Source organism: Kryptolebias marmoratus, linkage group LG2, assembly GCF_001649575.2.
Source record: "Kryptolebias marmoratus isolate JLee-2015 linkage group LG2, ASM164957v2, whole genome shotgun sequence".
NCBI lineage: Eukaryota > Metazoa > Chordata > Actinopteri > Cyprinodontiformes > Rivulidae > Kryptolebias > Kryptolebias marmoratus.
Window position 1 is genome coordinate 21,452,225 of NC_051431.1, and position 14,388 is coordinate 21,466,612.

The following is a 14,388-nucleotide window of genomic DNA, read 5'->3' on the forward strand; positions in this document are numbered from 1 at the left end:
CCCCCCCCCCCCCCCTAAAACGTTCTAAAAAGACTTTTTGCCAAATTGATTTTTGCAAAATGTTAGTTACATCAAGCGTTGCCGTTTCAATTTTTTTTCCAACGCAATAAAAGAAAAAGCTGCTCACAGACATAAAAGTATGGATTAAAGTTGATCAATAAATATGAAGATGGAGACTGCAGCCATTAGACTTAGGAGAAAAAACTCTAAATATCAATATTTTTAGATTTGATTAGCTTGTGAAGATAAATACAGTAAGACTATTTTTTTTATTATGATCCTCTGTCCTATTAGACGCTGTTTTTTTTTTTTGGTCTATGGGAGATCAAACTTTCCTTTTCTTGTTATTGGGTTTAACATGTTTACTGCATTGTTACCACATCATGAGGTTTGTGGCATTAAATCTCAGAAATTTGCTCTTATATAACATGATAAAACTTATTGGTCGGTTTTTAAGCTAGCCCGTTTCAAAACGCTTTGCTTCTAAGGAAAAGAGTGTATGAAATAAAATGTATCATGAAAGAGGTTCCCAACTTCCTTGTCAATATTGGCTGTTTTTAATATATATATATATATATATATATATATATATATTTTTTTTTTTTTTTTCCAGGGATTACGCTCACATTTTAGAGAACTGCTTAACATTCATGAATTCCTTTTTTTTTTATATAAGGAAATTACCTTGGTGCAGTTGGCTGCTTTTGGCTCTAGGTCATTGAGCGTTACAAGCTCCCGGAGCAAACTACTCTCCTGGTAGCCTCCCTTCACCCCGCGGAGCTTAAAGTACGCCTGCGGCTTGAAGAGGATGAGCCTCAGGTTGATGGCGAAGCCGGCCATGTCGATGGCGAAGGGCCGGTGGGGGTCGAACACCGTCTTCCAGCCGTAGACCTTCCCGGCTGCGTTTACTTTGGGGGACTCGTACCTCAGGCCGCCCACGAAGGCCACGGGCCACACTGAAACCTTCCGAGTCGACCTCATCTAGCCGGAAGAGAGACAAAATGAGGAACGGAGGGGAAAAAGGGGGCGGGGGGATTGGAGAGGAGGAAAAAGGAGCAAGTTAGCGAGTTTGAGAAAGCAGGACATGACAGCGAGTCGGTAATTCAGCCTCAGCACTGCAGCGGAGCGTGGAGCCGCTGCAGTGATTCATTCTGAGCGATGGTGAATATTGACCGTCCGCCTGGCTGACACACACTGTTCAACAGCTGCCCCCACAATGAGATAATGAGGCACAACCATGTTGAAGGGAGCAAACACGGCCAGAGCTTAAAGGGTTTGAAGGAGTGAGGCCATTAGTGTAAGGGGTTTTGGTTGCTGGTTGGTTCTGAAGGCTCTTTAAGGTAGACCTGCGCTTTTCTCCATTTTTTTTTTCTCCCCTTTCCTTTTTTTTTATTCCCTTTACCCTTTAATCTTCAAGGATCAAACAATTATGCCGCCCTCTCTTTGTTTGTTGTCGAGCAAATTTTCACCACCCTGACAAGAGCTGCGGCAGCCATGAAGGGTGCCTTTTTAATGAGGCACGAAGAAGGTTTAGGAACGGCAGAGGCATTTAATCAAGCTCGGTGCAAAGGAAATAACGACGCCTCTCAAGTGGAGGGTCTGTTCAAAGTGAAGGTGCGCGGAGCGAGTAAGCGTTTAGAAAACAGCCCCATCTACAGTTTTCTGCCGAGTGGTCGGGTCTGTTGACCAGGGCCGCAGCGCAGCTTCGACATCATGATTCAGCTGTGGGCTTTTTTTTCACATTTAAACGCCGGGGGAAACAACTAAGCGAGTCTCCCTTAATGAGCTCTGGCTCTTTAATGGCGAGACCGAAAAGACGCTGGGTTCGTGCGTTTGCTCATTCCAGTCCCGCTCTGTCTTTTCTCTTTGCAACACGCTCTGTTAGCCAGTTCCTTCTTGTTCCAACATGGAAGCCTGGCTGCAAATGTGTCACCTGCCTACTTCCCTCTCAGATATATAAGGGTACAAGACTTCACATGGGAGGAAACAATAAATCAGACTCATGCAGGCACTGTCAAGAGGCTTGTCACTCTCCCCATCCGTGCTGGAAATGTGAAAATGAGCCTGCTTCTTCCGGTTCGGGGGGGAGATATATCAGCTGGAGTGAAACAACACAGATCCCTCTTTTGCAGGCAGCCAAGCAGAAGTTTGCCCATGCCCCACTCTGGTGACGGGTTTGTGCACAGCATCTTGTTGAGTGTTGCTCCAGATTGCGAACGCACGCCAAATGTGTGCATCTAAGCTCCGTTTTCCTGCTCCAGTTCGTGAGAGGCCCACAGAGACGCAGGCCTATGGTGGTAGACGTTTGAGTGGGGAGGCACAGACAGTCGGGATGGAGAAACTAGGTCCCCCCGTTGGAGCAGAAACGAGAAGGGAAGTGACTTTGTGCAATAGTCTTCAAGGGTGCGGAGAAGGCGATGTTGCCATGCAGACGTATGTCAAAATGAAACTATGACAGATAAAAATGTGTGGGAAATGTTGCACAGAAGTGCTACATTTATCATTGATTGCTAAACTTTGTACATGTGTTTATGTTATTCAGTCTTTATTACTGCCGACAAGGAAAGAATGATTTTTTTTGCATCTGTTTGTCTGTCTGTGTACAAGATTACTTAAAAGTTATGAATGGATTTTCATGAAATTTTCAGGAAACGTCAAACATACTACGAGGAACAAGTGATTAAAGTTTGGTAATGATCTGGTTAAAGTTCAAGGTCAAAGGTCAAGGTCACAGATCAGCCCGTGCTCTAACTCTGCAGCTGTGTAACAGGAATGTTAAACTCCACAGCTGGACACCTGATGGGTCAAGGGTGATCACTGTTGATTTCAAGATGACGGTGTCAAAGTTCAAGGTCACAGATGACCTTCTGCTCTAACTATGCAACCTATGAAACGGAGGAAAATGAAACTGAGCAGTTGGACACCTCTTAGGTCAGGGGTGATCACCATTGATTTCAAGGTCATGAGGTCAAAGGTCATCACAGCTGGCCTAGTGCTCTAACTCTGCAACAGTGTCATGTAGGAATGTCAGTCTGCACAGTGGGACACCTCATGGGTCAAAGATGATGCCTGTTGATTTCAAGTTTCATGAGGTCAAAGGTCAAGGTCACAGGTAACCCCTTTCTTAAAAACTCCTCTCTGCTCTGACATGTGACCCTTTGTTTTCCTCCACTAAGGAAGTTGTGTTTTTGGTTGTTTGTTTGTGTGTCTGTTTGCAAAGATCAGATAAAAACTGAGGAACAGATTTGGATGAAATTTTCTGGAAATGTGGAAAAACAGTGGATTGCATTGTGGTGCTGATCCAGATTAGTATCTGGATCGCACTATTTTTTAAATCACGCTGTGGCCTTGGCGAAGGTTTGCGCTCTCTGACTGCTTCTAGTTTTCTCTATTTATTCAGCCTCTAAAATTCACTGGACCTCGTTTTCATTCTTTGAATTGGCCTGGAAATGAAGCTCAAACATTTCTTGAAGTTGAATACGTTTTCCGAGCCCTGATTAGCAAAACATAACAATGTTAATATTGATTGGAAGATGTATTTATTTTTTGGAAGGAAGCCTATCAAGGAGGTGAAAAGGAGACCAGGGACTTGAAAGTACCACGGCATTAAGCAGTAAATGAGATTGTTTTTGGATGAAAAATCAAAGAGAAAACTCCTATGAGGCCTGAATAGTTTTTTTTTTTTTTTTTCCACATACATGTAACTGAGAAAAATGAATTTTTTTATAAAGGTCTCATCAGTTTTCATTTGGAGCTGACCTAAAACGAATGTGCATGCTATAAACCTTTTTGTTCAGCTGTCTCTGCTGCAGACTGAAAGACCGAAATGTCCTGATCTCAACTGGTGTTCTCTAATGCACCACAGCCTGCAGCAGCTTGGGATATAAAATGTGAAAAGTGTCTGTCAGGTGATGCGTGATCCTTCTTTTTCTTGTCATGTACTGTACTGCTGTGCAGCAGCTGTGGGTAAGTTTAGGTAGCATTTACGGAAAAAGCTTTTTTTTAGTCTAACACAGGGCTAAAAAACCTTTAAAAAATTGATGGATTGGTATTTTTCGGACAGGTTAGGTTTCAGATAACCATAAAAAAGGTTCTTTAAACTTGTGCTTATCATGGTATATTTTTTCCAAATGCTTGACAATTTAGTTCCTAAGTTGTGGGGCTGCGCTACATATCAAACATTTATCGTCATCGCATTATTAAACAATAACACTGCATCTTACAAGATTTTCTAATATTGTGCCTTCCTACTAGGTTGTGTAAGGAAAATAGATTTAAGCACGTAAAAAAGATGTGGGAAGACACAAATCATTACATTATTTTATTCTATAGTCACGGCCACTGATCTACCTGAAGCTCGTCTTTTTGGAGTCCAGGCTCTTTATTAATGTACTTATATACATATATTTGTACGCCTCTGTCAGTTTGGATCATCTGACCAATCAGCCCAGGCTTTAAAGAAGTAAAAACAGCATTTCAGACAAATAAGGTGCTGATCAATAAGAAAAAAATACCTTTTTATGTGAACAAAAAAACTCTCTTCCAGTAGACCTCTAATAATTACAGACAAGTATTAAACACTATAAACTCTTTACATTCTACAGGGGTGGGAGGGTTTCTTTGACAATGCAAGAAAGGGGAGACCTCTACTTTTTGCTTGAACACGCTAAATGTTTAAAGTAACGCAGTGGTTTAAATCAAATCAATATGAACAAACCGACTGGCAGGGTTCAGCAGAAAACATTTCCAAAGTGAGACATTTTAAAAAAAAATATTTGAGTAACTAGATGAAGCACTTGCATACACTTTCTGTCACAAAGAAACTCCAACCAATCAGGAGCCGGTTAGTGCACAGAACTGTTTTCAAAACCGAGTCAAACCTGTCTGTACCATGCTAATTGGTGCATCGTTTTTCATTTTAGACACAGATAGCTTAGAGCTCATTTACAACTGTGATCTCCATATTCTTGCTTGAATCAAGCTTGTGTTTACCCAACTGGAGCTGCTGCTGACTTTGACCCTGGAATCTTTGGTCAGAGTTAAAGGAAAACGTTGGTTTCCTTTGATGCAGGTCCAGTTTGAGACGGTGAAACTCACACTGACACGGCTAGCTTGCAAGGTAATAAGTATTGCACCTTTCTAAGTTTGTTTTCATATTTGTTTCGTCACCTTCTCGTGTGGCCAACCCACAGCACATTTTACTGACAGCTACTATTGTTTCAGTGAACCGGACAGTGGTGGCAGTCAGCTCTGTCTACCTGGCTGTCACTTTTTATTTTTCTCTTTCTCTGCCTCTGTCTGATTCTCTGACTCTCCCTGCCCCTCGGGGTCATTACTCTGGCCCATAAATAGGCATGTTGGAGGTGATGGAGGGCCTCTGAGGGAGACAGAGCACATTGGCTGACTCCCAGAGAAAGGTAATGACAGGCCCCGTCGATACCAGGCGCTCCATTTGCCACGAACCCCGTCTCCACTGCTAACAAGACTTGAGGCTAATGCTCGGAGGACCTAGACCGTGTCCGCTGAGGTAATTCGACTCATGTCAGGATGGATGACCTAACTTGTACCGATTACGTGCGCAAACGTCTCCTCACCCGCTCAAGATCCTAAATGTGCTTGGGAAACGGCTGCGAAAACGTCTGAGGATATATTGTTCAAAAGCGCCGTATGATTAAGACATCGCTGAAAACTGTAATGTGCGGCTTGTCAGTGCTGTATGTGTCACTCAATTTGTTCATGTGGTCGAAAAATACTTAATAATGAACTTAATACCCAAGTTAATAGTTGCAAAAAATAAATTTTGTGCTTTTTAAGAAAAAAAAAATAAAGGCGGGCCAATCAAATTTTCTGTTAGCTATTTAAAAGGTGGTGTAATTTTAAATTTTGATGTCCTGCAAAAACTTACCAGAGTTTAGTATACTGATTTTGATTCAGAGATTTATTTGTCGACGTTCCTAAATTCATCAGCTCTACACACAGCAGAGAATCATCTGCTTGTGTAAACACTGCTCACTCCGGTGCACTTGTCCGCAGGGTGTCTCTTTTGAGTTTGGTGTTACAGTTTTGTTACCAACTGTATGCAACAACCCAAATATATTCTTTAGGCACAAATCTTAGGTACTGTAGGATCTCCGATGGGTGGAGATCTTACAGTACCTAGCCTGGTAGCTAATACTAGTAAAAAACAGCACTCTGAACTCACACTAGCACACACTAATTGATAGAAAAGTACTCAACCATTACCAACTGCATTTTGACAAGCTAAAAACAGTTTTCCTTGAGACTATTGAAGCTGTGACACACACATACACACCCTCACAAAAACATATCCATTACCAACGCACTGCAGTTGCTTACTGTTAGTGGAATCACGTCAAAAGTAAAGCTGTTTTTACCGGGCTTTTAATACACCCACTGAAGCTGGGGTCCATGCAACAGCTGACACCTTATTCGGTCACTAAATTAAGGCGTCCATCACACTGAATGATGACTCTGCTATGCTCTCTAAAACCTATTGGAACGCGGATCCCGGCGAATTTGGAAAAGCTTAGAAAGCCTCCATCATCTGCTATTTTACATGTCCCTGAGACGCTCTCCTTTGTCCTCACCATGTTGTATTTGTCAGTGACACGATTCCACAAAGATGCTACTATGTACGCTCGCGTTTGCGTCATACAGGGACCCCTGCACAGGCATGACTTTCTCGGACCTCGTAGGCTGGGAGCTCTATCAGGGAGCCCACTCTGAAAGCAGTATCTTAGTTGGTAGTCACTCGAGATGTCCAAATATGTTCCCAAGTAGAAAAAAGGTGATGCTAGGTGATGCACAACTGTGCTATCAAAATGCCAAAAGTCAGATCTGCAAATAAATAAATCAAATTCTCAAAGGCAATCTTAAAAATGTCACGGGCCCATTCTAACTTTGGAACAACCTTTACAAAACTAGAGTAGCTTCCCCACTGTGCAGCTGCAGCCTACATACAGCCTTTTTTGTCTATCAGATAGAAAAAAGTATACACTAACTTTCGGCTAGCAATGTGTTAAATTGTCCTGTTAATGCAGGCAAAGATACTTCTTATAAAGCATTACCGACTGGAAATAGCATTTACGACAATATAAGGATCTGCAGTTTTTCTGAATAAAGGAAGAATTTGTTAAAACATGCATTAAATGGCTGTAAGAGCAGCAGCAATGACCCTGTCTCCCAGCACTAACCTCCTCAAACAGCTCCAGGCTGTATGTGTTGTCGTCGTCAGCAAAGTAGACAATTCCAGCTTGGCTGCTGTTGGGGTTAAAGGTCTCCCTCAGCCACCGCAGGGCCAGATTCCTCTGCATGGTACCTCTGGGGATTCTGGGGTCACGGGTGTCACCTCGCAGCTTGTAGTTCCTGGGCGTCTCCACGTTGAGGTGGGTGTAGTTGAGCCCCGTCTCTCGGAGGAGGCGCGTGACAAGAGGCGTTCTCCTTTGGGAGTCCTCCACCAGGATCCAGTGCAGGTTGGGGACATGGAGGAAAGTGTTTGCCAGCCTCGTCAGCTCTGCCTTCTGCACGGGTCGGCTGTACGTGGGAGTGATGATGTGGATGGTGGGCAGCACATCGGACCAGGGCGGGGGCCGAGTGTACACGTACTCCGTCCTCACCACTTCCACAATGTCCTTATCAGAGGCACAGTATTCTTTGGAGTCCTGACCGCCTGCCTCCTTCTTGCCCTCTGCGCCTTCATCTGCAGATACGGGGATGAGAAGGAATGTAAGGCATTAGTGCAACCTTGAGCTGCTCTTTGGAAATTTGCCTCAGGTGACTTAAACCCAATGGGGGTAAAGTGTACCTGAGAGTCGGTGGTGGTGGACCGCGAACCTCTCTGGAATGATAAAGATCTCTTTTACTAGGTGGTGACAGGCTGCGAAAAGTGAAAGCAGGCACCGTGAGAGGACAACACAGCTGACGGACAGGAAGACAGCGCAACACGAGAGAGGGGAAAGATAAGCCCATCTGCTCCCAAGGCATTTGTTTTTTTTTTCTTTTTCTTTTTATAGATAGGAAAAATGAAGTGCATGTGGACTCAATAGACATGCCTTTTCTTTCGTCCAAATTCCACCACAGACTCCCCGCCCCCTTGTTTTTGTTTTTCAAAGCAGTGCTTCTCAGCTGGTCTGGCTTTGGGACCCACCATCACCCCTTATTGACAAGTCACAACAAATCGGTGTGGTTTCAACCTGAGATAGTCGAACAGAATATCACAGTATGCCAGCCCAGAAACGACAAGTTTAGTGACAAACCAAAACAACCAGCAAGTGGCAATGCTAGAGTGGAAAATATTCCCGTTTTTGCTTAATTAACCTGCATTTTAATTAAAAACCAGAAGTCTTCACTTCACTAACTTCAGCCTTCTTTAACAAACAGTCCAATTATTGAGACGTTTTAGCTGAGGACCCACCCATTGAATACAGAACAAACAATATCTTATTAAAATTATTCAGCCACCTATTCAGGCGTTAACTATAAAGCTGACACAACAATCACCACATCGATTTTTTTCTTCTAATTTTTTTTTTCCCAGACAAAGACTCAAAACCTAATTTTGAGTTGCAACCCCACCAGGTGAGAATCACTGTTTTATAGCACACTTCAAACAGTTACTGCATGCAAAACACTAAAACTATAAATAGAGACAGACATTGCTGAATCTAACGTAATAAGGTGAGAAAAAATGTCTAGAGTTGGAAAATAAATCCTAATTGTTAAACATTAATAACTTTTATTAGGGTTTTCACGGAGCACGCGCAGAAATGCATTTAAAACCTCGGCAGCCCGATACTCTGAGTCACTCAAATAAGATTGGAAGATGTCGTGTGCGTGGATGTGTGAGCCTTCTTTTCTTTGTAAAACTTTGTAACAATGTGAAAGTCATAACATTTATCCATAGTTTCTAAGAATACACTGTATTTCTGCATCTTAAGAAGGCATGGGCCAGGATAAGATTTAGACAATATAACTTTGAGCAAAAATACTAAAGTTTCACAGTAATAATAATGCCAGAACAATTTATTTTTTATTTTTTTTGCAGAAGTGCAGCCACTGTTAGCTTCTCAAATAATACATACGCAGCCAGAAGGTTTTTTTAAAAGATTAAATGTACACTAAAGTAAACAAAAATACAGACACATCACCAGCTAACTTTATATTATCTAACGTGAATGTGCTCAACGGAGATAATAGTGGTTCTTTTCTGTTGTTCTCTTATTTGTACAGTAAGTTTGGCAGCCTGACAAGCTAACTGTAGCTAGCCAATTAGCCGTATTATAGCAGGTTTGCAGTGGGGACTGTTTATTATGCATGCTAACTAGCTTAGCTTGTGGTTGTTTCAAGACAGAATTTTTAGTAGGCACCTTTCTAGTAGATATGCTGTCTTTTTTTTTCTTTTGAGAAGTGGGACAGTGCAATTCTTGTTTTCCGTACAACTGGAAGAAGTTCAAAGTCACTGATTTGGGAATACTTTGGTTTAAGCCAAGAAGTTACTAAAGAAGTCTCTGCAACCAGGTCGATGCAGACAAAAAACAGAACAGGCAGCCTGGTCGAGCTGACAGCGGATGTGTGGTTAACTTCTGAAACCATGCCTTATCAGGGCGTCATTTTAACATGCGCGCAATATTACTGAAAAGTTGTAACTTGCGGCGAAAATGTCTTGAAATAACACAGCCGTTGTTACCGTTGTTAGTTCAGTCAGGAGTCCTAAATGTGCTGGCTTGGGTTTTATTTATTTATTTATTTACTTTTGGATAAAACCTTTAATGTAGCAGTAAATAATGGCATAAAAAGTAGAAAAGCAAAACACCAACGGAGTGTTTGTTGCCTCTCCATTAGCAAAGCTTTGGCGAAAAAAAAAAAAAAGCCCGGTTGAATGAAAACATGCTCATGAATCTGCTCAAATGTAATTTTCAAGTGAACTGGAAGACATTACCAGCATAAACATCAACCTGGCAGTGTTCCTATTATAATTAAGACTTTTAATATAGCCAAATATGAACATAAAACTCTCTTTGTTTTTTTTCTAACTATGTGGAAGAAGCTACGGCTCATTTCGAAGGATATCACCGTATTTGTGGAAAGAGCGATGAATCCGTCCCTTTGGGTGGACTCTGACGGTAAATGCTGGAATGGTTTCACCTGAATACATTGTCGTCATGATGGATGATTATAGAATGTTCCAGGTTATTCATTTCTGCTCATTGTGCCACGGATAATGGCAGCCTTTGTCGTCGCTCTGCTCGAGCTCCAGCCGCGCCTCTCGTGAAAAGAGGAATTCTCTGCAATACAAAGATTAACACCAAGTGCTGATAGCCAGATGTTCAAGAGACCCTGGCACGAGGACGCTGCCAAAGTACGTATCTTTTAGAAGCGCACAAAATGAAGCCCCTGGGCAGGTAGCATAATCATTAAAAAAAAAACAACATACTTTTAATTATTTTACAGCTCATTGTGTCTTCATTTAATCTCCTGAGCTGATAAAGTAATCCAACTGTTCGGAACTGTTAACACCTTTTCCACAAGACTGGTATATTTTAGGGCGAAACGTATCTTTTTAATGATAGTTTCAGTGCCATCCAGCAGATAGCTAATCAAACGACTCCAGTCTGAGCATTTCAAGGAAGTCTGCAAAAAGAAAACCCCAAATGGCTTCAAACAATGTGCGAATTATCTTCTGTGCAAAGCTGCCTTAGATCATCCGAATATGCCTGGCGTGTTTGTTAATCCCTGTATGTGGCCTTGTGACGCCAGGAGAGGAGTGCAAGCAGCTTCATTGACTCGGCTTGCTCTAATTTGGATGTTTACTCTGCTGCATACTTGACATTTTACGCCGTCCGTTTATGGTCTCTGAAGATGGCTGGGAGACTCAGCGCGCATTAATGACTCAGGCTGGAGTGCGGAGACGATATGGATGCTGGGCTGCTCTGCGAAGCCGAGCGGAGAGAGACGCGCGTTTGTTATTTATGGATTTGTGCGTCGAGGCTCGTGGGTGGTTAATGTGTGCGAGAGGACGTTGTTTCCAAAGCTACCGCGGTGGGCAAGTTTTTTATCAACGGAAAGGAGAAGCGAGCTGCACAACTATCTGCGAAATCGAGGTAATGCGGAGAGAGCAGGCGTGTGATGGTAGCTTTCCTGTCGTCCGCCACGATGAGGTTTACAGTCACCGAACAAGTGGTGTTGAGCTCTGATGAAACCTGTGGTCACGACTCGTGAGTACCTCTACATGAGCCGCCTGTTGTCTAAAACTGAAGTGCAGTGTTAGGTTCAAGGACCCACTTCAGGTCCGATATTACCGCGTGGAGTGCAGTGTGCTGCGTACCCTTGCGGATAGCGAGGAGTGGAGCGAGAGCGCTTTGGTGCCAAACAGTGATGAGCAGAGTCCAGGGTAACACAATCAACACGATGGCAAGAATATCTCTTCTCTTCGGCATCTCCGGGACTGGTTGTTTGACTCGGCATTACCTGGAGGAAAAAAAAAAAGAAATAAAATCTGTCATTTGGTATGTCATAGCAGAAAAATTCAGTTCAAATCACTGTGAGAACATTAGAGAAAACTGAAGGCTGCCGTAGTATTGATACAGAAAAATCACTGAGGGAAAAATGTCACAACAAAAGGAAGGTCCAAACTACAGGAGGAGGCCTTGGGGTCTTAGTCTGATGAGTTGAAGTTTTGAGCTTTGTGCTAAGACCGGGCAGTCCCTCTCGTCTGTAGGACCCAAGACGTGGCATCTGTGGTTTCAGAGAACAGTTTCCCTTTTTGCCTCAGCCCATTTTAACTGGGCTTCGGCCCAGAGAAGATAGCAGCGTTTCAAAATGGTGTTCACATCTGGCTTCTTCTTCGTTAACCTTCATTTGTGGATGGGATGGCGACCTTTTGCCAACCTAATTTGTTGTAAGCTGCTCCTCCGGCTGTTTCTGATTCATACCATTTACTTTTTTGGACATGTTTTGCTGCCATAAAGTTCAGAGTTCCACAATTAGCCCCAGAAAATTTCTTAGTTTAAACATTTGACATGTTTACAGTGTTTCATTGTGAATAAAAATGAGATTAATTAGATCTGCCTTTTCTTTTTATTTACTTTTTTTTTTTTACAGCATTCTTTTTTGGAATTGCGCTTGTATTGAACCGAATGGTCCGGTCCTCTGGTGCTGTAACGTTTCTGTTGTGACCAGTCATTTTGCTTGCTGTCGTTCTTGGGGCTCCACAGTATCGAAACCTCAGAAAGTGGCCTTCAGACGGTGTGTCAGGACTCAGTAAGGGCAGAGTCTCATGAGTACTTGAGGGAAAAAAGATATGAGATTCACTCAGACCACGTTTTCAAGCGAATTTCTCATATTTCCCATGCTGAAAACACGTTAACTCAAAAATAAAGAAAACAAGGAGCTCCAGTCATACAGAACAGTCTTACTTTAAACTAGACTCCATAGGCTACAGTCTGTGTTTAATAGATTCAATGATTAGATGAAAGTAAATCCCTAAATAATCATGGTTCTGTATTTAAATGGGACAATTAAAACGGCAACACCTAAATGTGGTGCTGCTGATTTTTAATACTGCGTTGTTTGACAATTTGATTTAATTGTCAAACTCATCGTTTGCTCCGGAGCAGGTGATCAGTTCAGCCTCTGTTTCCATGGTCATTTAGCCAGGCTCAAAGAAAACTCCGACTTTTAGTTCAGCATAGCCGGTTAATCATCAATCTGGTTTGATTATATCAAAGTATAATCTAGACAAACCTGTTTAAGTGGTATTAAACCTGAGGTTTGTACCCATGAAGCGAAACAGGACCACAGATTTTGAATGAATCAGAAGGAAATGGCAGGAAAGTTTCTGAGCACCTGAGGCACGACCACAGACACACAGTCTTTGGGCACAGCCGTCGAGTTGCCATGGTAACGCACACAGTTCTGCTGCTCTGCTCAGGCAGAACGAAAAGATGTTACAGCACAACATCTGATGAAAGGCACACTTTTCACACAGTTTCTGGGTCACGCTGCTTCAGAAGTGTAAACACTGGCTTTGAGTCCTCATTTTGGATTGATTCCTTAATTGTATTGCTCAGTATTAAAGTTGTTAAAATTTTTTAAATTTTTTTAATTAAACTGGCCCACTTATTTCACTAAAACCTCCACATAATAAAAGCGTTGCAGGTGGTTTCTATGAGATGTTTCAAACTGCAGAATAAAACATGAAGGTCGTTAGGTTTTTACATTGTCTGACCCAAAATGGTGGGATTATTTAATTTTGTTGAGGTAAAACTCTGAAACGTCCTCTTCTTTTTCTCTCTTTTGGTTGCCCCCTCTCATGTGGGTCGCCACGGTGGATGATCTGCCTCCGTCTCAGCCTATCCCTACCACCCTCCTCTGTCACACAGGATTTTAAAGGTGGGCAAAAGGAGATGTGTGATGTGGCGGCATGTTGGCAATGAAATAATGCACGCGGCATAAAATGCAGCTTTCTAAACTTAGTGAGATTTGCCCGTTTTCTCGCAAATCTGAGGCACCAACTCGTCTCCAAAGGTCGCGGCCCTGTGAGACACAGGCTTCCCCGTTCCCCCGTTGGAGGTTTCCTTCTGTCTCAGATCAACCCTGACACTCGTCTCCCTGACATCTCCACCCTGCCTGCTCTCCTCTTCACCTCTCTTGTGCTCTGCCCGTTGCCTCGACGGTTGACCCCGGACGCTTAGACTCATCCGCCTTCAACACCTCTTCTCCGTTCCACCTGTCTCCCCCCCTCGTTAAGTCATATGGATTCTGTCTGGCTTCTACCGGATTTTATTTCTCGTCGCTCTGGAGCGCATCTCTGTCTTCCCCAGGCTCTCTCCCGCCTGCTCCCTACTCTCACTACATTTCTCACTGTCCAAAACTCAGATTAAGACTCTTGCTTGCTTGTTTTTTTTTTTGTCCTGCCTTAAATAGAGAATGAGGCCCAAATATATTTGACTTAATCTTTTGTGCTTTTATTACGTTTGCAGGTGTCCTTTGATCACATTTGATTGTCTTGTTGTTCGGCTTGGCTCTAAAACACTTCGGTCCACTTTAGTTGTTCTTATATGTGCTGTATAAATATATTTAACACTGCTGGGAATACTGGGGTTGGAATGAGTCAAAGCTAGCACATTTCTTGCAGGTGATGCTTTTTGTGCTTTTTCTTTCTTTTAATCTTGTGTTTATGCTGAACACGTTACTGCAGATCTTGGGTCGTGTTGGTAAAATCAAAAAAAAGACCTAGTCTGGGAACACCTTCGACCCCACCTGGAACAGCTTTAAGAGGTGGATGGAGAAAGTGCTGGCCTCGCCAACCTGGATTAGCAGGGGCAAAGGGAGGAATAGGAGGGGTGCAAACGTCCCCCCCCCCCCCCC

The 14,388-nt window shown here is 42.8% G+C and overlaps 1 protein-coding gene across 6 annotated transcripts in view; it reads right to left on the bottom strand.

Annotated features, from left to right (window-relative positions):
• The window catches only part of LOC108238185 (galactosylgalactosylxylosylprotein 3-beta-glucuronosyltransferase 1), a 104,707-nt gene that overhangs the window by 4,735 nt on the left and 85,584 nt on the right, over positions 1-14,388 (bottom strand). For 3 of the 6 annotated variants that reach the window (XM_017420112.3, XM_017420111.3, XM_017420113.3), the window contains 4 exons: positions 11,345-11,487; positions 7,826-7,897; positions 7,215-7,720; positions 685-981 (listed from right to left, as the gene is read on the bottom strand). In XM_017420112.3, the coding sequence (XP_017275601.1) occupies positions 685-981; positions 7,215-7,720; positions 7,826-7,897; positions 11,345-11,456 (987 nt within the window). In that variant the 5' untranslated portion in view covers positions 11,457-11,487. Of the gene's footprint in view, positions 1-684; positions 982-7,214; positions 7,721-7,825; positions 7,898-10,092; positions 10,305-11,344; positions 11,488-14,388 lie in introns of those variants that run through there. The other 3 variants (XM_017420114.3, XM_025006777.2, XM_017420116.3) reach the window with 3 other exon arrangements.